This window comes from Paroedura picta, chromosome 18, assembly GCF_049243985.1.
Source record: "Paroedura picta isolate Pp20150507F chromosome 18, Ppicta_v3.0, whole genome shotgun sequence".
NCBI classification, from domain to species: Eukaryota; Metazoa; Chordata; class Lepidosauria; order Squamata; family Gekkonidae; genus Paroedura; species Paroedura picta.
The window spans coordinates 14,930,000-14,955,404 of record NC_135386.1 but is presented as its reverse complement, the minus strand read 5'-3'; the positions used below and the strand labels follow the sequence as shown (position 1 = coordinate 14,955,404).

At 47.5% G+C, this 25,405-nt stretch overlaps 1 protein-coding gene across 2 annotated transcripts in view; it reads left to right on the top strand.

Moving 5' to 3' along the window:
• The window catches only part of LRRC28 (leucine rich repeat containing 28), a 47,749-nt gene that overhangs the window by 1,241 nt on the left and 21,103 nt on the right, over positions 1 to 25,405 (top strand). For both annotated transcript variants that reach the window (XM_077317577.1, XM_077317578.1), the window contains exons 2-5: positions 341 to 567; positions 4,272 to 4,312; positions 17,261 to 17,298; positions 18,047 to 18,184. In XM_077317577.1, coding sequence (XP_077173692.1) covers positions 376 to 567; positions 4,272 to 4,312; positions 17,261 to 17,298; positions 18,047 to 18,184 — 409 coding nt within the window. In that variant the 5' untranslated portion in view covers positions 341 to 375. The remainder of the gene's footprint in view (positions 1 to 340; positions 568 to 4,271; positions 4,313 to 17,260; positions 17,299 to 18,046; positions 18,185 to 25,405) is intronic.

The window sequence follows — 25,405 nt, the reverse complement described above, 5'->3', positions numbered from 1 at the left end:
TCAATGACAGAACCTCTGATTGGCATGCAGAAGGTCCCATGTTCAGTCCCTGGCATCTCCATTTAAAAGGACCAGGCAGTAGATGATGTGAAAGGACCTGTCTCTGAGATTGTGGACAGTCACTGCCAATCAGAGCAGACCTTGATAAACCAGTGGTCTGATTTGGTATAAGGCGCTTTCATGTGTGTTTTCACATGTGTGTTAGACTAGAAAAGAGAAAATAGATATCTGGCTGCCTTCCCTATTTGTCAGTTTGGGCATTTCAGAAGAACAGGGCTTTTGGAAAAGACAAAACTCGGCCTTGTTTGTATGCTGCTTATGTTTTGTTTTCCCTATTTAGAAATGATCAACTTCTGCGGCACGTAGAGTTGTAATATGGTGGCTGGCACGGTCTCTGCCATGGCTTCAGAACTTTGCAAAACTATATCTGAGGCAAAGCTCGAAAGGCACAAGAACCTGTTCTTAAACTACCGAAACCTGCATCACTTTCCTCTGGAATTGCTGAAGGATGAAGGCCTGCAGTACTTAGAGCGACTCTATATGAAGAGAAATTCGTTGACCACTTTGGTATGATTTAATTTTGTCAGAAAACATAGCAAAATGACCTCAGCCTGTGGTATTTCTGTGTGGAAGATTTAGTCTCTATGCTCTGTGTTTTTTGTTTTTCCTCTGAGAAGCAAACATCCCAAAGCATGACAATTCCTGGATGCAGCTTTAAATTGTCAGGGAGAACTAGTCAGAAGTGGGCTCCTATGTTTTGTCCTAGGCCTTTGAGAGAACCTGCACCTGGTTGGCCATTATGTGAAACAGGATGCTGGACTTGATGGACCACTGATCTCATCTAGCAGGGCACCACTTGTATTACCCGGGAGCCTGAAGGCAGGGTTCATTGTCTGAACAGAGCAAGGTTGCTTCTGTGTAGCTGTTGCTTTGTTCTTATCCAGAATGCTCCTTGTTTGTCATGTGTACCACCTTCACCGAGGGCCGACATTGTGGTGTGTCTTCCATGCTGTCGGGATCCCAGGATTGCTGCCATGACATATGTGAACCATGGTGCATCAATTTTTTATTTTAATGTTCAGCCTGTCTGCTTTGGCCTTCTGTATTCTGTGTAATGCTTTGTTCTCCTTTGCAACATTTCCAGACAGCCTTATCTGTGTAGAAGCTGTAGCTAGCAGAACCAAGGTCAGGGAGGTTTGGGTTATCGTCTTGGCTGTCTTCCCAGACGGCACCTGGACCTGGGAGGGGGCACCTTCAATTGGCGTGGGAACTTTGGGGTAAAGTGCTGTCTTTTGACTGTATTCCTCAGTTTCAGCTTCGATAGCTATAGGTATCGATCTGCTTGGAAAATAAATGCTTTCTTCCATAGAAGTGATTGTTTCCAGTCTGTCAGCCTGACACATGCGTGCTCTCCATCCTGACGTTTGAACAAAGCAATCGTTGGAGACGCTTGGAAGGTCATGTTTCACTAGCCACACCCATTGCCTTTGCCAGAATTGTCTTTACTTGGCTGAGATTCTCAGTATCTGTCAAGGCTTTGCTAAGATTCTCAGTGTCTGTCAAGGCAAAGTTATACAGATACTAGTTTTGGCCCATCAACTGGAACTAGCCAGCCTGATTGCTAGCTGGGACTTGCTATGATGATCATATTCTCCCCCCCCTCCTGCATACCAATTACACTGACTGTATTCTGCTTCCAGTCTATTTCTAGGATCAGTTTGCAAACCCTTAAATGGCCTTTGTTGATTCCCCTTCTATATGTGCCAGCCATCCAGGAGATGAGAATGGAGAAGGGGGGACTGAAGCTGTGGAACACCTCCTCCCCCCACCACACACACACAAAGACTTTGGTGCCTCCTTAATTGATGATGCTTCAGTGAATAAGTTCTGTTGTGGGGAAAGGAATGGGAAGGCGACTGTAAGCCGCTTTGAGCCTCCTTCGGGTAGGGAAAAGCGGCATATAAGAACCAACTCTTCTTCTTCTTCTTCTTCTTCTTCTTCTTTTCATAGAATCATAGAATCATAGGGTTGGAAGGCACCTTGTGGGTCATCTAGTCCAATCCCCTGCACTATGCAGGATCTTTTAGTGCAAGATTTTTTTTCCTGCGGGTATTTTCTTGGGCTTTTTGTTCATTGGTGATGCAGTGTTCTTGGTGAGGAAAGAGGATTGTACTGACAATGCTTTTGATGCTTTGTCTGAGCTGTATCACAGTGTGCTGGTTGCTGCTGTTTATTATCGGTGGCTCTCTGTTCTATGGTTCAATATTTTTTTGTTTTCAATAATGTTGGGTTTTACTAGAATGCTTTGAAACAGAAGGGTATATAAGGAATGGCTAAATGGTGGCCTTCCAGATGTCCACGGACTACAATTCCCATGAGCATGCTGACAGGGACTCATGGGAATTGTTGTTAGGTGCAAAGTTGTGTCCGGCCCATCGCGACCCCATGGACAATGATCCTCCAGGCCTTCCTGTCCTCTTCCATTCCCCGGAGTCCATTTAAGTTTGCACCGTCTGCTTCAGGGACTCCATCCAGCCACCTCATTCTCTGTTGTCCCCTTTTCTTTTGCCCTCAATCGCTCCCAGCATTAGGCTCTTCTCCAGGGAGTCCTTCCTCCTCATGAGATGGCCAAAGTATTTCAGTTTCATCTTCAGGATCTGGCCTTCTAATGGGAATTGTAGCCTGTGGATATCTGGAAAGCTGCAGTCTAGCCACCCCTGGTATATATAAATCTTACAGTCAAATAAACATGCTCATGAGCTTGCTTTATGGCAGAAGGGGAAAAGGAGTGAATGACTGAGCCTAGCGACTCATTCACATGGAATTAAACTGTCGTTCATTATTCTGCGTTAGCCATGCTGGTAAATTTGGGACAGCTGCTTCTGCTTATATTCTCATCCCTGATACTCCTCTGGAGAGCTACACAAAAGCTTAAAGCACAGTAGGTAGAAAAAAACCCCCAGAAACCTGCAGTACGGCAGGCTTGTCCAGTTCTTCTGTTTGTTTCAGAACTAGGGTGGTGCTTCTGCCTATGACTGGTGCTGTGGTCGCTCTCTCCTGATTGGTTTGGTTTCAGAAACGCCAAGGGACATACAGTGACCAAAAAAGAAAAGACCATCCTTAGAATGATGGTTGGAATGTCCGGTATTAAATCTGCCCCACCTTGGGCCATATGGCTAATCTAAGGGTCGTGTAACATAGAGCTCTGATTGTTTAGGACAGCCTTTTTCAACGTTTTGCCCATGGAGGCACTGCTGAAATATTTTTCAGGCTTCCAGGTACCAGGAAGTGATGTCAGCTGGCCATGCCTCCTGGACCCCCCCATGCTGCTGTACCTTTGAGAGACCAAAAACTTAGTTGGGAAACCCAGTTTAGGAAGAAGCTGTGCAGCTTTTGTGACTTGAGAAGATGTGTTTGCTGCAGGAATACAGATGGGGGAGCTGGTGCCTTGGTTTCCTTCCCCAGCCAACTTGAGCCTGGAGAATTTCACATGAGGCCTACTCTGGCATTCAGACCCAGCACCGCAAGAGACCCAGCAGCAATCAATCATTTCGTGAAATAGGACCCACGCAGAAGTTGGTAAAACAAAACCACCACCTTGAGCTTTCACACGGAAATCACTGACATAGCTGCTGTAACATCATCTCCTGAGTTTTTGATTTGTCTTCTTTTTTTAAGTATCCCTTGCTTTGGAAGGCCTCCATGTTTAGAAGGCAGCTGGCTTGGCGCAGAGAATGCATTACGGTAATTGAAAAGTGCCAGCAAGCCGGCCGTTAAAAATAGCCGGTGTGATTATTTAATTGTATTGACCGAGGGCGTTCATCTGCCGCATGTTCTTGTCAGGGAAACTGAATTTTGGCACAGGAGATCCTAATTGTGCTGAAGCATTTTGTGTCCTACGTATCGTGTTCGTTGCAGCATTGTCAACCTGCGCCAGATTTGGGGAAGTTAATGATCCTGCCCAGTTTTGTTTTGTGAAGTGTCATCCCAGTTCGCATTTTGACACCGTAATTTATTAAGCGTGGATTGCATCTGGAGTCATGCCAGGGCCTTTGGAAGCTGGCTCTTTGGTATGTGTAATATCTTTAGGCTGTGTAATATCTGTAGGCTGTGCCCCTTTTGTCTACTGTGATTTGTTGGCCAGGTAATGTTATGAATGCCAAAGGAATAACTGGATAGTTAAAAACACACACACACAGACATACAGAGAGAGAGAGTGAGTAATGTTGCCTTTTGAAAATGCAATTAAATCTCACAATTTTTCTTTTTAGCCAGAAAACCTTGCCCAGAAGCTTCCTAATCTTGTAGAACTGTGAGTATGCCATGTTTTTGTTTGTTTACAATACAATATTTGGTTTAATCATGACATTTCTTCCCTCCCCCCCCCCCAAAAAAAATTTTTTTTATAGATGAATACCTGTTTATTATTGCCTTGCTGCTGAAAACCTGTGTGCCTCTGCAGTGGCATTAATATCCACTTGAGACCACCTGCAGCTGTGTCCTGGCCAACACATCTTATAATTTTGAGGCAATGGTAGGCGCTTGCATGCCTGAAGATAGCTCCGGTGCTGGTTATCAAAGCTCTGCGGTCTGAACATTATCCCTTTTCACTGGGCCGCTGGGGACCTGCAATTCCTCTTGCAGGATTCTGCAGCCCTCCTGACTTCACCTTGTCTGATACCTGAGTTTTGATACGGAATTAGGCTGAAGCGTGGGTTTGGCCATGCAATTTGTGTCTAGCCGCCAGGCCCTTTAAAAAGATGCTAACAGGGCCACAAAGGAAGAAATGACCTAGAAGTGATGTTTGCAGGGAGGCTGATTGCAAGAGGATGAAGGCCAGAACCTTTAGTTGTTCCAGATTTATTCACGGTCACTGACCAAAAGAACACAAAAAGAAATAACAGATAAAACAGGGCAGCAATGATAACAAACCAGGTAACGTGGACTAAATAAGGTTAAAAGTTAAAAAGGCACACCAAACAAAGCTGGTAGCCTGAGTATAAAGATTACTTGTGGACAGTCAACATTAAGAACATTTAGTATGCATGTTGTCTCCTGCTTTCTAAACGTTTCCCTGCATTTTTCCCATTGGACTGTAGATGGGTGGGACATTGCAAGAAGGGTCAATAGCAATGCTGGGAATTAAAAAAAAATCAGATATGTCTGAATTCTGCAGGGCCTGTAAAACGGCACTCTTCCTCCAGGCATATGGTTGAGGCCTTGGCCATCTGAATGATGTATGCCTCCCACTTTCTCCTTGGTTCCGCCCCCCCCCTCCTTGTTTCAGGTCCTCTTATTTCAGGCCAGTGTAATACAATGGTTAAGAGTGGCAGATTCTAATCTGGAGAAGCAGGTTTGATTCCCCAGCACACCTCCTCCACATACGGCCATCTGGGTGACCTCGGCCCAGTCACAGTTCCCTCAGAACTCTCCCAGCCTCGCCTACCATGGGTAGGGGAGGAGCCACATACAAAATGGCTGCCATGGGTAGGAGAGGAGCCAAGAACAAAATGGCTCCTCCCCTACCCTTGGCAGTCACCTTGTACTTGGCTCCTCCCCTTACTATGGCAACCATCTTGTATGTGGCTCCAATAAACACTGAATCATGAAGTGATCTCACAAGTTCCAGCCAATCAACACTGAGTCAAGAAGTGAGATCAGCCAATCATTTTGTACTTGGCTCCTCCCCTACCCATGGCAGCCGTTTTGTACTTGGCTCCTCGCCTTACTATGGCAGCCATTTTGTACTTGGCTCCTACCTTACCCATGGCAGCCATTTTGTACTTGGCTCCTTCCCTATTGATGGCAGCCATTTTGAACTTCAGTATCCCCCCTTCCCATTGAAGCCATTTTGTACTTGACGCCTCCTACCCTACCGTAGGCAGCAAATCAACACTGAGATAGGAAGTGAGATAAGCCAATCAACACTGAGCAAGAAAGCAGATCAGCCAATCAACTCTGAGTCAGGAAGTGCGCTCCACCTATCAACACTGAGTCAGGAAGTACACTCCACCTATCAACACTGAGTCAGGAAGCGAGCTCCACCTATCAACACTGGGTCAGGAAGAGAGCTCAGCCAATCATCACTGAGTCAGGAAATGATCTCAATCAATCAACACTGAGTCAGGAAGAGAACTCAGCCAATCAACACTGAGTCAGGAAGAGAGCTCAGCCAATCAACACAAAATGGCTTGCATGGGAAAACACGGAAGCCATTTTGTACTTGGCTCCTCCCTTACGCATGGCATCCATTTTGTTCCTGACTCCTCCCCTACCCATGGCAGCCATTTTGTACTTGTCTCTTCCCGTATCATGGGAGCCATTTTGTGCTTGGCTCCTCCCCTTCCCAAAACAGCATCTTGTACTTGGCTCCTCCCCTACCCATGGCAGCCAATTTGTACTTGAATCCTTCCCTACCCATGGCCGCCATGCTGTACTTGGCTCCTCCCTTACCCATGGAAGCCATTTTGTACTTGGCTCATGCCCTTGCCATGACAGACATTTTGTACTTTGCTCCTCTCCTTCCCAAGGCAGCCATTTAGTACTTGGCTCCTCCCATGCCCATGGCAGCCATTTTGTACTTGACTCCTCCCCTACCTATAGCAGCCATTTTGTACTCGGCTCCTCCCCTTACTATAGCAGCCATTTTGTACTTGGCTACTCCCCTTACTATAGAGGCCATTTTGTACTTGGCTCCTCCTGTGGCCATTACAGCCATTCATCACTGAGTCAGGAAATGAGCTGAACCAATCAACACTGAGTCCGGAAGAGAGCTCAGCCAATCAACACTGAATCGGGAAGTTAGCACAGCCAAGTGAGCTCAGCCAATCAACACTGAGTCAGGAAGTGACCTCACCAATCACCACTGAGTGAGGAAGTGAGCTCAGCCAATTAGCACTAAGTCGGGAAATGAGCTCAGCCAATCAACACAGACTCTGGGAGTGAGCTCAGCCAATCAACACAGAGTCAGGAAGTGTGCTCAACCAATCAACACAAAACGGCTTGCATGGGAAGGGAAGGTAGCCATTTTGTACTTGGTTCCTCCCCTTCCCATGCAAGCCATTTTGTACTTGGCTCCTCCCCTACCTATGGCAGCCAGTTTGTACTTGGTTCCTCGCCTTCCCTATGGCAGCCATTTTGTATTTGGCTTCTCCCCTTTTCAATGAGCCTCTTGTGGCGCAGAGTGGTAAGGCAGCCGTCTGAAAGCTTTGCCCATGAGGCTGGGAGTTCAATCCCAGCAGCCGGCTCAAGGTTGACTCAGCCTTCCATCCTTCCGAGGTCGGTGAAATGAGTACCCAGCATGCTGGGGGGTAAACGGTAATGACTGGGGAAGGCACTGGCAAACCACCCCGTATTGAGTCTGCCATGAAAACGCTAGAGGGCGTCACCCCAAGGGTCAGACATGACTCGGTGCTTGCACAGGGGATACCTTTACCTTTACCTTTTACCTCCCCTTTTCAAGGAAGCCATTTTGTACTTGGCTCCTCCCCTACCTAAATATAACACTGAGTGAGGAAATGAGCTGAACCAATCAACACTGAGTCAGGAAGAGAGCTCAGCCAATCAACACTGAGTCAGGAAGTGAGCACAGCCAATCACTGAGTGAGGAAGTAAGCTCAGCCAATTAGCACTAAGTCAGGAAGTGTGCTCAGCCAATAAACACAAAATGGCTTCCATGCGAAGGGGAGGTAGCCATTTTGTACTTGGCTCCTCCCCTTCCCATGCAAGCCATTTTGTACTTGGCTCCTCCCCTACCTATGGCAGCCATTTTGTACTTGGCTCCTCCCCTTCCCTATGGCAGCCATTTTGTATTTGGCTCCTCCCCTTACTATGGCAGCCGTGTTGTACTTGACTTCTCCCCTACCCTTGGCAGCCATTTTGTACTTGGCTCCTCCCCTACCCTTGGCAGCCATTTATACTTGGTTCCTCCCCTGTTTTGGGCAGCAATCTTGTATTTGGTTCCTCCCCTACCTTTGGCAGCCATTTTGAACTTCGCTCCACCTCTTACTATGACAGCCATTTTGTACTTGGCTCCTCCCCTTCCCAAATCAGCATCTTGTACTTGGCTCCTCCCTTACCTATGGCAGTCATTTTGTAGTTGGCTCCTCCCCTTACCTATGGCAGCCATTTTGTATTTTGCTCCTCCCCTTCGCATGGAAACCATTTTATAGTTAACTCCTCCCCTTCCCTATGGAGGCCATTTTGTACTTGACTCCTCCCGTACCCTTGGCACGCATTTTGTATTAGGTTCCTCGTCTTACTATGGCTGCCATTTTGTACTTGACTCCTCCCCTTTCCATGGCAGCCATTTTGTACTTAGTTCCTCCCCTGCTTTTGGCAGCCATTTTGTACTTGGTTCCTCCTTTCCCTTTGGCAGCCATTTTGTACTTGGCTCCTCCCCCTCCCAAAAAAGCATCTTGTACTTGGCTCCTACCGTGCCCATGGCAGCTATTTTGGATTTGGCTCCTCCCCTTCCCATGGAAGCCATTTTGAACTTGAATCCTCCCCTACCGTTGGCAGCCATTTTGTACTTGGCTCCTCCCCTTCCCATTGTAGCCATTTTGTACTTGGCTCCTCCTCTTCCCATGGCAGACATTTTGTACCTGGCTCCTCCCCTACCCTTGGCAGCCATTTTGTACTTGGTTCCTCCCCTACCTTTGGCAGCCATTTTGTACTTGGCTCCTCCCCTTACAATGGCAGCCATTTTGTACTTGACTATTCTCCTACCTATAGCAGCCATTTTGTACTTGGCTCCTCTACTTACTATGGCAGCCATTTTGGATTATCTCCTCCCTTACCCATGACAGCCATTTTGTACTTGACTCCTCCCCTTCGCACGGCAACCATTAGTGGGGAATGGAAGGGAAGTTTATTGTAAGCCGCTCCTCTCCTTCCCAAGGTAGCCATTTTTTACTTGGCTCCTCCCCTACCCATTGCAGACATTTTGGTCTTGGTTCTCCCCTTACTATGGCAGCCATTCTGTACTTGACTCCTTCTACCCTACCCGTTTGCAGCCAATGAACACTGAGACAGCAAGTGAGATAAACCGATCAACACTGAGTCAGGAAGTATGCTCAGCCAATCAACACAAAATGACTTGCATGGGAAGGGGAAGATGCCATTTTGTACTTGGCTAGCCCCTTCACATGGTAGCCATTTTGTACTTGGGTCCTCCCCGATCCTAGGCAGCCATTTTGTACTTGGCTCCTCCCCTTTCTATGGTAGCCATTTTGTACTTGACTCCTCCTCTACCCATAGCAGCCATTTTGTCCTTGGCTCCTCTCCTTACTATGGCAGCCATTTTGTCCTTGGCTCCTCTCCTTACTATGGCAGCCATTTTGTATTAGCTTGTCCCCTAAACATGGCAGCCATTTTGTACTTGGCTCCTCCCCTTCCCATTGAAGCCATTTTGTACTTTACTCCTCCTATCCTACCCTTGGTAGCCAATCAACACTGAGATAGGAAGTGAGATAAGCCAATCAACACTGAGTCAGGAAGTCAGATCAGCCAATCAACTCTGAGTAAGTGAGCTCCACCTATCAACACTGAGTCAGGAAGCGAGCTCCACCTATCAACACTAAGTCAGAAAGAGAGCTCAGCCAATCAACACAGAGTCAGGAAGTGTGCTCAGCCAATCAACACAAAATGACTTGCATGGAAAGGGGAAGATGCCATTTTGTACTTGGCTAGCCCCTTCACATGGTAGGCAATTTGTACTTGGCTGCTCCCCTACCCTTGGCAGCCATTTTGTACATGGCTCCTCCCCTTCTCTTGGCAGCCATTTTGTACTTGGTTCCTCGCCTTTCTATGGTAGCCATTTTGTACTTGGCTCCTCCCATACCCTTGGAAGCCATTTTGTACTTCGTTCCTCCCCTTTCTATGGTAGCGATTTTGTACTTGACTCCTCCTCTACCCATACCAGCCATTTTGTAATGGGCTCCTCACCTTTGTATGGCATCCATTTTGTACTTGGCTCCTCCCCTTCCCATTGAAGCCATTTTGTACTTTCCTCCTCCTACCCTACCCTTGGTAGCCAATCAACACTGAGATAGGAAGTGAGATAAGCCAATCAACACTGAGTCAGGAAGACAGATCTGCCAATCAACTCTGAGTCAGTATGTGAGCTCCACCTATCAACACTGAGTCAGGAAGTGAGCTCCACCTATCAACACTAAGTCAGAAAGAGTGCTCAGCCAATCAACACTGAGTCAGGAAACCACTCAACCAATCAACACAGAGTCAGGAAGTGTGCTCAGCCAATCAACACAAAAAGGCTTGCCTGAGAAGGGGAGGTAGCCATTTTGTACTTGATACTTCCCCTTCCCATGGCAGCCATTTTGTACTTGGTTCCTCCTGCTTTCGGCAGCCATTTTGTACTTGATTCCTCCCCTACCTATGGCTGCCATTTTGTACTTGGTTCCTCCCCTTACTATGACAGCCATTTTGTACTTGAACTTGGTTCCTTTCCTTCCCAAAACAGCATCTTGTACTTGGCTCCTCCCCTACCTATGGCAGCCATTTCGAACTTGGATCCCCCCTTACTATGGCAGCCATTTTGTACTTGGCTCCTCCCCTTCTAATTGAGGACTTTTGTACTTGACTCCTCCTACCCTACCCATGGCAGCCAATCAAGTAAGATAAGTAAGATAAGTAAGATAAGCCAACCAAGTAAGATAAGCCAATCAACACTGAGTCAGGAAGTCAGATCAGCCAATGAACTCTGAGTCCGTAAGTGAGTTCCACCTATCAACACTGAGTTAGGAAGTGACCTACACCTATCAACACAGACTCAGGAAGTGAGCTTAGCCAATTTAGCTCAGCCAATCAACACTGAGACAGGAACTGAGCTCAGCCAGTTAACACTAAGTCAGGACATGAGCTCTGCCAATCAACACAGACTCTGGGAGTGAGCTCAGCTAATCGGCACAGAGTCAGGAAGTGTGCTCAGCCAATCAACACAAAATGGCTTGCATGAGAAGGGGAGGTAGCCATTTTGTACTTGGCTCCTCCCTTTCCCATGGCAGCCATTTTGTACTTGGCTCCTCCCCTACCCATGACAGCCATTTTGTACTTGGGAAGGGCTCGTCCCCTTCCCAAAACAACATCTTGTACTTGGCTCCTCCCCTACCCATGGCATCCATTTTGTACTTGGCTCCTCCCCTTCCCATTGAAGTCTTTTGTACTTGACTCCTCTTACCCTACCCTTGGCAGCCAATCAACACTGAGACAGGAAGTAAGATCAGCCAATAAGATTCCGTAAGTGAGCTCCACCTATCAACACTGAGTCATGTAGTGACCTCCACCTATCAACTCCTCCCCTACCCTTGGCAGCCATTTTTGTACTTGACTCCTCCCCTACCCTTGGCAGCCATTTTGTACTTAGTTCTTCCCCTTACCATGGCAGCCATTTTGTATTCACTCCTCCCCTACCCATAGCAGCCATTTTGTACTTGGCTCCTCTCCTACTATGGCAGCCATTTTGTATTGGCTCCTCCCATACCCATGGCAGCCATGTTGTACTTGGCTCCTCCCCTACCCATGGCAGCCATTTTGTGTTTGGCTCCCCCCTTACTATGGCAGCCATTTTGTACTTAGCTCCTCCCCTTCCCTTTGAAGCCATTTTGTACTTCACTTTTCCAATACCCTTGGCAGCCAATCAACACTGAGACAGGAAGTGAGATAAGCCAATCAACACTGAGTCAGGAAGTCCGATCAGCCAATCAGCTCTGAGTCAGGAAGTGAGCTCCACCTATCAACACTAAGTCAGGAGGTGAGCTCAACCAATCAACACAGAGTCAGGGATTGAGGTCAGCCAATGAACACAGAATCAGGAAGTGTGCTGAGCCAATCAACACAAAATGGCTTGCATGGGAAGGGGAGGAATCCATTTTGTACTTGGCTCCCCACCTTCACATGGTAGCCATTTTGTACTTAGTCCCTCCCCTACCCTTAGCAGCCATTTTGTACTTGGCTCCTCCCTTACATATGGCAGCCATTTTATACTTGACTTCTCCCCTTCCCAAGGCAGCCATTTTGTACTTGGCTCCTCTCCTTACTATGGCAGCCATTTTGTATTGGCTCCTCCCTTACTGTGGTAGCCATTTTGTACTTGGCTCCTCCCCTTCCCATTGAAGCCATTTTATACTTGGCTCCTCCCCATCCTAAGGCAGCCATTTTATACTTGATTCCTCCTCTACCCATGGCAGATATTTTGTACTTGTCTCTTCCCGTGTCATGGCAGCCATGTTGTAATTGGCTCCTCCCCAACCCATGGCAGCCATTTTGTACTTGTCTCCTCCCCTTACTATGTCTTCCATTTTGTTCTTGGCTCCTCCCCTTCCCATTGAACGCATTTTGTCCTTTAATCATGCTACCCTACCCTTGGCAGCCAAACAACACTGACACAGGAAGTCAGATCAGCCAATGAACTCTGAGTCAGTAAGTGAGCTCCACCTATGAACACTGAGTCAGGACGTGTGCTGAGCCAATCAACATACAATGGCTTGCATGGGAAGGGGAGGAAGCCATTTTGTACTTGACTTCTCCCCTACCCAGGGCAGCCATTTTGTACTTGTCTCTTCTCGTGTCATAGCAGCCATTTTTTACCTGGCTCCTCCCCTTCCCAAAACAACATCTTGTATTTGGCTCCTCCCCTACCCATGGCATCCAATGTGTACTTGACTCCTCCCCAACCCATGGCAGCCAATTTGTACTTGACTCCTCCCCTACCCATGGCAGCCAATTTGTACTTGACACTTCCCCTACCCATGGCAGGCATTTTGTACTTGGCTCCTCCCTTATCCATGGCAGCCATTTTGTACTTGGCTCCTCCCCTGCCCAAGGCAGCCATTTTGTACTTGGCTCCTCCCCTGCCCATGGCAGCCATTTTGTACTTGGCTCCTCCTCTACCCATGGAAGCCATTTTGTACTTGACTCCTCCCCTACCCATGGCAGCCATTTTGTACTTGACTCCTCCCCTACCCATAGCAGCCATTTTGTACTTGGTTCCTCCCTTACCCATGGCAGCCATTTTGTACTTGGCTCCTCCCCTTCTTAAGGCAGCCATTTTGTACTTGACTCCTCCCCTTCGCACGGCAGCCATTTGTGGGGAATGGAAGGGAAGTTTATTGTAAGCCGCGTTGAGACTCCTCCAGGCAGTGAACAGCAGGGTAGGAAAACCAACTCTTCTTCCATATCCACCCCAGCCTGAGTAACCAGCAATAGGTATATAAGAGGTCAGGGGGAGTGGGGTGTTTCTAAATGGCTTTATCTCTGTTTTATTGTAAACCGCCACAAGCCGTTGGCATGGAGGGTCACCATATAGAGAATAACTAACTAAATAAGAACTATGCTACTCCATTGAGGAGCTAGGATGCAAAGGCTTTGGCTGTTGGGATGAAATTCCCCTTGGTTGGATTACTTTGCAGCAGGTCAATAGATTTGGGGCTGTTAAGGAAGTTCGATATAAAATTAACAGGTTGTTAGAGCAATTCATGATATTCTGCTAAGCTCGTGCTGTTAGAGCCTCTGTCAATGTGGAAATTATGACTGCAGAGCTGCCGAATTGCGTTCGCTTCCCCTCTCCTTGAATTGAGCTGGTGCTGGGATTGGCAGACGATTAATGGAGCACTTCAGGTTTCAGCAGCTGCATCCTGGATTCTTTCGGTGTTAGAATCAGCAGGTTAGAAAATATCCTAGGCTTTGGTCCGATTGGGCATCAAAAAAGGTCATGACAACTTATGGAGCTGCTTAAAGCAGCTTACAAATAAAAACACTGCCAAGAAATCATAAAAAAACGCAACAACATAACTGATCAGCATTGAAATAAACCAATAAAAGCCATGTTAACTAGTTAAAAAATGTTCATAGAACACCCATAAGGCTAGAAGCCAACCATAAAACATCCAATTTTTTTTTTAAAGGTAAATTTTTGCCTTAGCACACAGAGCTTAGGAGGCATATCTTAAACTGGAGAGCTGGGCAGTTTTCCTGCAGTTCTGATGTTTCGAAAGGTGTATGTTAAAATTTTACATTTAAAGGCTTCAATGCAACTATTCAAACCGCTTGGTGAGAGCCAACATGGAGTAGTGGTTTGACGCAGACTTTAATCTGAAGAACTGGGTTTGATTCTCCACTCCTCCACGTGCAACCTGCCGGGAGACCCTGGGTTAGCCACCGTTCTCTCAGAGCTGTTCCTGCAGCGCTGTTCTCTTAGAGCTCTCTCAACCCCACCTATCTCATAGGTGTCTGTTGGGGGGAGAGGAAGGGAAAGTTTGCAAGCCTCTTTGGGACTCCTTTAGGTAGTGAAAAGTGGGCCATACCAATTCCTGCTCTTTTCCCGCTTTCTCTCTGGTTCTCTGGCTTGATTTTTAAGTCAGTTTTCAACTCAGTGACGTGTTAAAGGCATTTTGTCGAGGACTATGCACGTGTCGTTAAAAAAGAAAGAAAGAAAATAACCACAGGGTGCCTACAAGCCATTTGGCATGTACCTCCTGTAGTTCTTTGAATCCTGGCTGAGAATATCTAAGACCTCTTCTTTCTTCACTCTGTCAAGGGCTGCCATCTGTCCTCGGCACCATGGAATCCTGCAGACAGATCCTTATCTTGGATGCTTGAGGCTGATCCTGCATTGAGCAGAGGGCTGGACTAGATGGCCTGTTTGGCCCCTTCCAATTCTAGAATTTTATGATTCTATGGACAGGTCCTTCTCCTGGGTGCTTTTAGCTGATCCTGCACTGAGCAGGGGGCTGGACTTAATGGCTTGGATAGCCCCTTCCCACTCTAGTATTTTACGATGCCCTGACTCAAGAGCCCTCGTTTTAAAAATCTTGATCTCGCAAACGCCTTTCACTCCGCCAGCCTGCCGTAGCCAGCTTGAGCGGAGATGTGTTTTGTCCTCGTCCTCCAGGGTGTTTCCACGTCCTTTCACGGAAACCCAAACTGTTTTTGTGCTCAAGCAGCGATTGCAAAACTGTCTTTGAGACATCTAGAAAAGATCCACCTGAAAAGCCTTTGCTTTTGTTCCAAGATCGCGGCAGTTGCAAGCACTCCCCACCAGAGGGCACCCGATAAAAGTTTTATCAGCCTCTCCAATAAGAAATAGAAAGGGAGAGAGCCAAAGAAACGTGTCTCATTCTTTGTGCCCGAGGGGCTTTTTTGGTTTGTGTATGACAAGCCCGTATTCAGGCTTTCGGCATCAGATTGTGAGAGGTGAGGGGCGGGGGGTGGGGGCTGTCCTGTTGATCAAAGGCAACAGTTTTTTAAACCCCCCACAAAAACACACCCAGACCTTGGGACATGTTTGAAATAAGTGTTTGGAGCCCGGCATAAACTTGTCCGGTCTTGTTCTCAATGAGCATCCCACAGTGGATGAACCTTTTCATGAAATGCTATGTCGGTCTCTGCCCATTCTGCAAGAGAGAGCCAGCTTGGTGTAGTGGTTAGGAGTGCGGACTTCTAATCTGGCATGCCGGGTTCGATTCTGCGCTCCCCCACATGCAGCCAGCTGGGTGACCTTGGGCTCCCCACGGCACTGATAAAACTGTTCTGACCAAGCAGTGATATCAGCGCTCTCTCAGCCTCACCCACCCCACAGGGTGTCTGTTGTGGGGGAGAGGAATGGGAAGGAGATTGTAAGCCACTTTGAGACTCCTTCAGGTAGAGAAAAGCGGCATATAAGAACCAACTCTTCTTCTTCTTTAAATCAAACTATACCTTATATGAATGAATATCCACCTAAGAGTTTTTGGAACAGACCCTAAATCGTGGGGTTTCCAAGCGTTTGAGAAGGAACTCTTTCCAAATGCAAAGCCAAACTGGGACATCTCAGTGGCTCCACCCATTTCCGGTATGACTGCAAGTTCTAATGCAGCTGCTGGGGCTGAGCGTCCCTTGATTCATGCCGTTCCATGTGAAAATCCCTTTTGTCAGTGAGCGCATCACAGGCCTTTCTGGTTCCCACCCAGCCGTAGTGCTGAATCTGGATCTGTTTGCCATTCATTCTTCCTTTATTCCACCGTCGAACACACACCTGTTAGATTCCAGGAGGCACCCCGCTTGGTCGTTTTTTGTGTAGTATTTATGCTTTCGACTGGGCAGCAATCTGTGGACACTTGCAGAGTCCAGTGATTAGCCTAAGATAAATTCCAGCAATGTCTGTGGTTCGATTGGGCAATAGGAAACCAAGTTGCATAAACTAGGTTTGAGTACCACATATGGATTATATGCTGATCCTTGGCATGAGCTGACTCTCCCCCCCCCTCCACACCAGTTGTATGTATAGAGCAGCCTTTCTCAACTTTTTTACTGTTGAGAAACCCTTTAAACATTATTCAGGCTTGAAGAAACCCCAGAAGTATCTGGGGTACAGAATATGGTTGGGAATGCAGAATATGGTTGGGAAGAATAGCTGTGTACAAGCCCACCCTGGGCTCCTCCCCTTCCCCCCCCCCAGGCCCATTATGGGTGGGATCGATGTGGCCATAAAAAGGTAAAGGTATCCCCTGTGCAAGCACCGAGTCATGTCTGACCCTTGGGGTGACGCCCTCCAGCGTTTACATGGCAGGCTCAATACGGGGTGGTTTGACATTCCCTTCTCCAGTCATTACCGTTTACCCCCCAGCAAGCTGGGTACTCATTTTACCGACCTGGGAAGGATGGAAAGCTGAGTCAACCCTGAGCCGGCTGCTGGGATCGAACTCCCAGCCTCATGGTCAGAGTTTAAGAAAGCTTGTCGGCTGCCTTGCCATCCTGAGCCACACGAGGCTACTTTATATGGTCACATCACCCCATAATTGTTTAACAAATTGTTTAACAAATTTAAAAACATTAATTAGCTCCCACCCATCCAGGAAAACCTTTCAGGGCCATCAAGAAACCCCCGGGTTTCACAAAACCCTGGTTGAGAAAGCCTGGTATAGAGGGATGGACAGTTTACACCTTTTCCAAGCTAAATGTACTTACCTCTTGATTAATGCCTGTGAAATTATGAATCTCATCTCTGCCATGAAAGTGGGAACCCAGGAAAAAAAGCTTGGGAATGTGTGAGATTTCTTACTTGTTTAGGGCAGAGCGATCAAAAGCCCACGGTAATGTTAGTCCTTGTTTTGTTGTGTTCGCGTTACTTTTGAAGCTCTCTCTGCTATTCCAACAACCTCCCCCCCCTCCAAGCTTTACATATACAACAAAGTGGAAATTTGGCAGCTGCTTTTTTATCAGTCAGCCCTTGAACATGACAGGTGGCTCCTTGTCTCTTTCTCAGGTATCTCCATTCAAACAACATAGTTTTCGTACCTGAAGGTAAGCATCTCAGAACCTTCAAATAATGAAAGAAACTACACTTGTTATTAACGTTTATAAAGCTGAGATCCTGTGAAGTCCACTGGAGGCTTTGATATCACCCGAGTATCTGAGGTGTGACATACTTGAAGACTGCCAACTTTTCCTCTTAGAAAGCAGAGTGGGGTTTAGCCGGGAAACACGCAAGAGCGGAGGCCAGGCTTGGGGTTTGTCTGGAACCTGATGAATGATTTTTATGAATCATTTATTAAGTGCATCTGTCCCTATGCTTCATGACTGCATGAATTGCTTTTGAGCTCAGCATGTAAATAAAAATACACAGATCAACCTTGCAAGGCAGATTTTAACTAGTCTGCTTTTACAGATGGAGGAGCCAAAGCTGAGATTTGACCAGTGCTTTTAGTGTCCTGAGTGCGTCCTGGAGAGCCAGCTTGGTGGAGCGCCTAAGAGAGGTGGCCTCTGATCCCGAGAAGGGGATTTGATTTCCCACTCCTCCTCTGCATGCAGCCAGCTGGGTGACCTTGGGCCAGTCACAGTTCTCTCAGAGAGCTTTCAGCCTCACCTCCCTCAGGGTGTCTATTGTGGGGAGAGGAAGGGTAGGCTGTTGTAAGCCCCTTGGAGACTTTTTGGATAGTAAAAAATGCAGTGCTTTTTGATTCACTTCCGTTCCTTTCGATGTGTCAGAATGGAACATTGTGAAGTTTCAGACCCTGCACTGGATCACATCGATTCTGCTTTTCTTCCCAAGCCATAGGTTCCCTGGTTAAGCTGCAGTTCCTAGATTTGAGCGACAATGCGCTCGAGATCGTGTGCCCTGAGATCGGCCGCCTGAGGTCCTTACGCCATCTTCGCCTGGCCAACAACCAACTGAAATACTTGCCAGCAGGTAAGGAGGGCCCTGAAGCGTCACAACGCATGCGACCGACATGCGCTGATGCGCTGTATGCATTTCAGGTCTGACAGGTCAGCTGCTTAAAAGGCGAGCAAAAGAGGACTCAGCGTTGCTGTTAAAAGTCTCATTGCTGAAGAGCTTTGCTTCACTGATTTCTGAACTGCAACATGAATAGAGAGGTTCCTTTTTAATGCCTAGAGTCATAGAATATTATTCTATTATTCCAAGGGACCTCCTGGGTCATCCAGTCCAACCCCCTGCACTATGCAGGACACTCACAACCCTCTCGCTCATCCACTGTCACCTGCCACCCCCTTGAACCTTCACAGAATCAGCCTCTCTGTCAGACGGCTCTCCAGCCTCTGTCTAAAAATCTCAAAAGATGGAGAACCCACCACCTCCTGAGGAAGCCTGTTCCACTAAGAAACTGCTCTGACGGTTAGGAACTTCTTCCAGAGGTTTAGACAGAATTTCTTCTCTATTAATTTCATCCCATTCGTTCTGGTCTGTCCCTCTGGGGCAAGAGAGAACAACTCTGCTCCATCCTCCATATGGCAGCCTTTTAAATACTTGAAGATGATTATCAGATCCCCTCTCAGTTGCCTCCTCTCCAGGCTAAACAGACCAAGCTCCCCCAGCCTTTTCTCATACGTCTTGGTCTCCAAACCCCTCACCCTCTTTGTTGCCCTCCTCTGGACATGAGGAATGTGTATTGGAAGTGGGGATATATTTCATATCACTGCTGAGAATGCAGGTCACACCTCCTTATGGAGTCCCGGTGCCAGCCGATGGCATGCGCGGTTTGTACCTGAGAGACCACCTCTCTGCCCATGCCCCCCAAAGAGCACTACACACGGCCAGTGCCGACCGGCCCCAAAGAAGCATATTTGGCCTCGACCAGGGCCAGGTGATTCTAAGCCATGACCCCCACCTGGTGGGATGAGTTGCCAGAAGCGATCCGGGCCCTTCCTATCGCAGTTCTGCAGGGCCTGCAAAATCTGGGTATTTTGGAGCCCCCCAAAATCATTTCCCCTGTGCTTCTGCCCTGTGAAAATAAGATTTGTTCAAAGGAAAGCTAACATTGTGTTAGAACTTCAGGTGTGATCTTGGCAGTTTCCTGAAAGAGGAACTTTGGGGGAGGGGGTGAAGGAGAGTTTGTAGTGCTGAGTGATTTGACTGCAGGTCTCCTAAACTTTGCTTAGGAAATGGCCTTTACTCTCATGGAAGCTTCTTTTATTTCCGGCTCCTTTTATATGGAATATGGAGCATTAAACCTTCTTGTGTGTTCAAAGCTTTAGGTGTGATTTTGCAGAGCTAAGAATATCACCATTTGTTAACCATTATAGGGTATAGGAAATTCTTTGTCGGGCGTAACACTTTATCAAGATCACAGGGTGGATGTAAAAAATGGCTTTTGGAATAGCTAGTTAAGATACCGTTTCTTTTGCTTTAGCCAGAGGCTTGGAGTGGACTTTAGGATCTGTGCAGAATTAATTTGATTAATCAATCTTTCTGGCATTAGCCAAGAAAGCCATAGCAACAAAACAAAATGCAAATGTCCAACGCGATGAAATTTGAAAAATAATTTTAAAATCGAACGTTTTGAAAGAAAGTATTAACGTACAATGTCGTCATTAAAAGAAGAAGAGTTGGTTCTTAGATGCCGCTTTTCTCTACCCAAAGGAGTCTCAAAGCAGCTTCCATTCGCCTTCCCTTCCTCTCCCCACAATAGACACCCTGTGAGGGAGGGGAGGCTGAGAGAGCCCTGATAACACTGCTCTACTTTCCTCATTTGCCATTGTCAGTATTGGATTTTGAAATTAACAAATGTTGAACTCAAAATAAATGGCTTTGCTCAACCGCTACTTTAATAACTCCTCTGCCGCTTGGTTCTCAGCGGCGGTTTCTCATCTAGAGAGGACAGCCGGATGACCTTGGGCCTGTCCCAGTTCTCTCAGAGCTCTCTCCGCCTCACCTCCCTCCCAGGGTGTCTGTTGTGGCGGGAGGAGGGGGAGGCGATCGTAAGCCATTTTGAGACTCCTTTGGGTTATGAAAAACCATCTCTCTAAACACCCTTAGCCTCGTTATAATCCCAGGAGTTTTCCTTCAAAGACTGGAAAAAGACCAGTTGCGCTGTTCAGGAGCTGGACCGTGTCTTCGTTTAGCAAACACCGCCTGCTTTTTGGCATGCTGGCAGCATAAGCTGTCTCTGATAAATATCAAGGCTTTGTCAGCCAATGATTAGATCATAGGCTTTGGCATCGGGAATCCTGGCTTCCTTCCAGTCCCCGTCTTTCAATTGTCTTGGCTTCTTTTTGCTCCTCTCCAATGCATTGCCTGAACTATTTACCATCCTGCACACTTAAATGCTAGAAAATCTGACCTCGGCCACTAAAAGTTCAGTAATGAGGCTTAAAATAGAACACGCCAAATAAATAGCTCTCGATGGAGAAGTGAGGGAAACGTGCTCGTTGGAGATGACGACACCATCCTCACCGACATTACATTTCTGAAGCTGCTGCTTGTAGAACCCCAGTTGACCAAGATGGGTAGCTATGTTGGTGTTTCTCTCAGAGTAGGAAAAGGCAGGAGTCCAGTGGCTCGGTAGGAGCTTTCATGAGGCTCATTGAAGAAGTGAACAGCGACTCTCAGAAGTTCATTTATGAATTTGCACTTCGGGCTAGCCGAGGCCGCCCAGGTCACTGCAAAAACAGCCGTTTTAGATCTCAGAAGCCAAGCCACGTTAGCCGTGGTCAGTACTTAGGTGGGAGACCACCACGCATGTCCAGTGGCGAACCATCTCAGCACCCCTTTTGCCTTGAAATCCCTCCCGGGGCACCATAGATCGGCTGAGAGTCGAGGCACACGTTCCACCCCCACATAAATTTTGGGAAAAAGACCTCAGGGCCCTGTGACTCAACTTAATGATCTTTGAAAATATTGTATTCAAGAGCCATGTTACCATCTTCCACCTGGTCTAAGGTAAAGGTAAAGGTATCCCCTGTGCAAGCACCGAGTCATGTCTGACCCTTGGGGTGACGCCCTCTAGCATTTTCATGGCAGACTCAATACGGGGTGGTTTGCCAGTGCCTTCCCCAGTCATTACCGTTTACCCCCCAGCAAGCTGGGTACTCATTTTACCGACCTCGGAAGGATGGAAGGCTGAGTCAACCTTGAGCCGGCTGCTGGGATTGAACTCCCAGCCTCATGGGCAAAGCTTTCAGGCGGCTGCCTTACCACTCTGCTCCACAAGAGGCTCTTCCACCTGGTCTAAATATTTTAATTAAATAAACAGGTGAGGCTTGTTTTGCTTTGTTTTTAACAACCCAAATTTCGCCTTCCCAGTACAAGCTCCAGTTCTACCAAGAGGCAACACACGACTGTGAAGTAGAATGTTTTCCCCCCCCCCTCCCCCTTCCAGTTTGCGAAGCTGCCTGACTCACCCGACAAAGCAGATGGGCAGTAACGCTGCCACCGCTTACAGATGTTTTGCATCTGGCTTAGCCGTCTTTCAGCGGCAGTCGTGGGCACACCTCGCCCAGTTTGCTCTGACAGGCTGAGCCCGGGACGGTCATGGGTGTCACCAGCTGAGTAGTCACGTGGTCTTTGGGAACGGTTGCCTTTCAGGCGTCTTAAGCCGTTTCTGTTGTTCTGGAATCGCTTCTGTGGCCGTACCTAATTGCGTGCCAGGAGTGTGCACGATAGCGTTTGAGCAAGGGCCCTCCTGCCCGTTCTCGGTGCTGCGCATCAAAGCCTTTTTCATTCACAGATGGCATCTACTATGTTTTCATAAGGATCATTTCTGTCCCGGCTCACATTTTTAATCTGTGTACTCTGAGGGATTACGTTGCATCGATGGTGTCTTAAGACATCACTCCGTGTGGATGATGATTTTACGCTTTCTCGTTGAGGACAAAAGCCCCTGTCAAGATTTCCTCTTTGTTACCAGAGTCCTTTTTCAAAGTTCTTTTGTTTAAGTTTTAAATTCACTTTGAAAAAATAATAATCTTGGAACCATGTTCTGGCAGCTAGGCTTTAGAAATAAAACGCGTGCATGTTAATAGGCGCAATAAAGTATCTGTTAATTTTTAAATGTCCAACAAGAGTTTTGGGGTTTTTTTTGTTTTTGATTAAGTTTGCATGTTGTGGCACCGTGCTGTACGATTTAATTAAAATTTCGGGGAGGGGGGTTTAGTGTTTGCTCAGCAAACATTTAATAGTTAATTACAGATTTACTGAAGAAAAAAAACCTTCATGTTTTGCCAACTTTGGATGTAAAGTGAATTAATTAAACCGGGTTGGCAGTGGCTGGTGCTCCCCACCCACCCTGGACTAAAGCTCCCTTTCAAGACGCCGTTTGCATTTCTGGGATTTAAGAAAACGAACCGGAACTCTAGACTTGAGCCGAGGTGGCCACAGAATAAAGGCCTGTCTCACCACCGTCCTCATGGGCAGTGGGCCTGCGCTGGCCAGAGTTCTGTCTTCAAGGTCTTTATGGTAGCCTTCAAACTCAGGGCAGCCCCAGGACCATGGAGTTTTTCAGGCAAGAGGGAGCAGAGCTGCTTTGCCATTGCCTACCTCTGCCTAAGCCACCATAGAATCATAGAGTTGGAAGGGACCTCCTAGGTCATTTAGTCCAGTCCCCTGCAGAATGTAGGACACTCACAACTCCCTGCCCACCCGCAGGGACCCCAATTTCATGCCCAGGTGATGCCTCTGACCAAAAATCTCTAGAATCCAGGCTGGCCTGGAGGAAATTCACCTACCATCCCACAGTGGCGATTGGCATTTCTTTTGTGACCTCCCTTCCAAGTCCTATTTATAGCCCACTTTTCTCCCCAATGTGCCTTGCCAACAGCATTGTCTTCCACGTTATCTTCACAACAACCCTGTAAGGTCGGTTAGGCCAAGAGTGGATGGCTGACCGCATCCTTCAGCCAGCTTCTGTGCTGGAGTGGAGATTCAAACCTGGGCCTCTCCAAACCCTGTTATTCTGACATTTACGAATTGACCATAGTTAGCTTTTTCCTTATATTGCCACTGTTAGGATGGTTGCTCACTAGTCTGAGGAAGAGTGCCTGCACTCGAAAGCTCCCGCCTTGAATCAATCTTTGTCGGTCTTAAAGGTGCGACTGGACTCTATTTTTGTGGTCCCGTACCTCTGGTTTCGGTGCTAAGGGCTCATCATTCTTACCCAGCCTAAATGTCAGCATGCCTGTGGCTGCAAGCCTCTCTCACAGCCCTGTAGCACATGCCCCATCTGCCTAAGTCAAACGCCGTGTCTTGTTTCTCTTCTTGGTTGTGTGGGGGAACCTCTCTCTGACAGGCCCTCCGTTGATGAAGAAGCCTGGTTGGAATTGGAGGAAGGGTTCTTGGGAGAAAGGAACTTTCTGCTCTTAGCCGAGCAGAGCGGTATGATGCAGCCTCATAGGGGCCTAACGTGGTCATGGACAGCAGTATCTGTGTGAGTGCTAGAATCATAGAGTTGGAGGGGACCTCCTGGTTCATCTAGTCCAACCCCCTGCACTATGCAGGACACTTGCACCCCAATCGCTCATCTATTCTAACCTGTCACCCCCTTGAACCTTCACAGAATCAGCCTCTCCGTCAGACGGCTCTCCAGCCTCTGTTTAAAAATCTCCAAAGATGGAGAACCCACCATCTCCTGAGTAAGCCTGTTCCACTGAGAAACTGCTCTCAGGAACTTCTTCCTGGTTCACAATATATTCTAGGATTTTTTTTTAAAAAACCAAAACATCCTAAAGACTTGAGACTCTAGGGCCCATTATGCACGGCCGCCGAAACGGCCATTTCGGGTCACATGGAAAATGTGGAGGGGGAAGACGCGAAGCACACCGGTTATGCACGGGATGGGCGACAGCAGCAAAACCCAGAGTAACCGATTATGCACGTGGCAATCCGGGCGCCGCTTCTGGTTGCGCCCCGGTCACCCGGAAGCTGCGCTTTCTTCCGCGTTTCGCTAACGTGGCTTTTTCGGCGGCATGCACCGAAGCTGCGGCCGGTTGCAGCTGGCACCGTGCGTTATCGGTGATTTTAGTCGCCACCATTCCATCCCGAATGTGCATTATTCCCCCCGTGCATAATGGGTATTGCAGACGCATTCTTATGCCCAAAATTAGCAAAATTGCCCTTTGCAGAAGGTAGGCAAGCTCAGTTTGTGGTAGCCCAGGGTCTCTCAACTACTTATGGACCATGGAAGTGGAGGCAGAGATTTCTTTACGCCGTCTATGTTTGGGTTTCATGGAAGAGTTCGTAAGAGCGTGAAATTTTCTCTTAAACCAAAGGCTTCCTAATGGGAAGAGGAAGCCTATTGAATTGCACCAATCCCTCCCTTGTTTAGGATGGGGCCCAGTGGTGGCAAGGGGTCATTTTGCTGCAGTTCTGCGCTGATTTATAAAGTCTTCCACCCACTTTGCAGGTACTATTTTGGGAATCCTGAAAACTAGACTACTTCCATTGGGTTTTCTTCCCTTAAAAATAGGGCTAGTTAACTAAACAAGGCATTTAACAGCCCTGCAGTGTAACTCAGCGTTGTCCCTTCAGAGGAACGGTGCTAAGAGCAAATAGACAGGTCTGTTGGTTTATGTCTGATTTGCTCCAACTTCTACCCGCATGCAGAAACTTGTTCTTTTGCCACTATAAAGTGGAGTTATTTAATTGGCACACACACACACAAAATCATTGATTTCAAAAACTTGTTACTTAGCCGAAGATGTTTAATCAGCTTGGTGTAGTGGTCAGGAGTGCGGACTTCTAATCTGGCGGGCCAGGTTTGATTCCCCACTCCCCCACATGCAGCCAGCTGGGTGACCTTGGGCTCACCACGGCACTGATAAAGCTGTCCTGACCGAGCAGGAATATCAGGGCTCTCTCAGCCTCACCCACCTCACAAGGGGGTCTGTTGTGGGGAGAGGGAGGGGAAGGCGAATGTAAGCTGGTTTGAGACTCCTCCAGGTAGAGAAAAGTGGCATATAAGAACCAACTTTCAACTCGCTACTCTTTTAAGACAACCATTTTCCTGAAAAATTCTCTGAAATTTGAATTGCTTGTGCACATGACCCAGGGGATCCATAATTATGTAGCAAATTAATAGCCCAGATAATGCCAGCTTTATCGGATTTTTTGTTATGTGCCTGCTAATGGTGAGATGCTTAAGACACGTCTTCTGTATAGCTTCTCCTGAGGCCAGGCTAT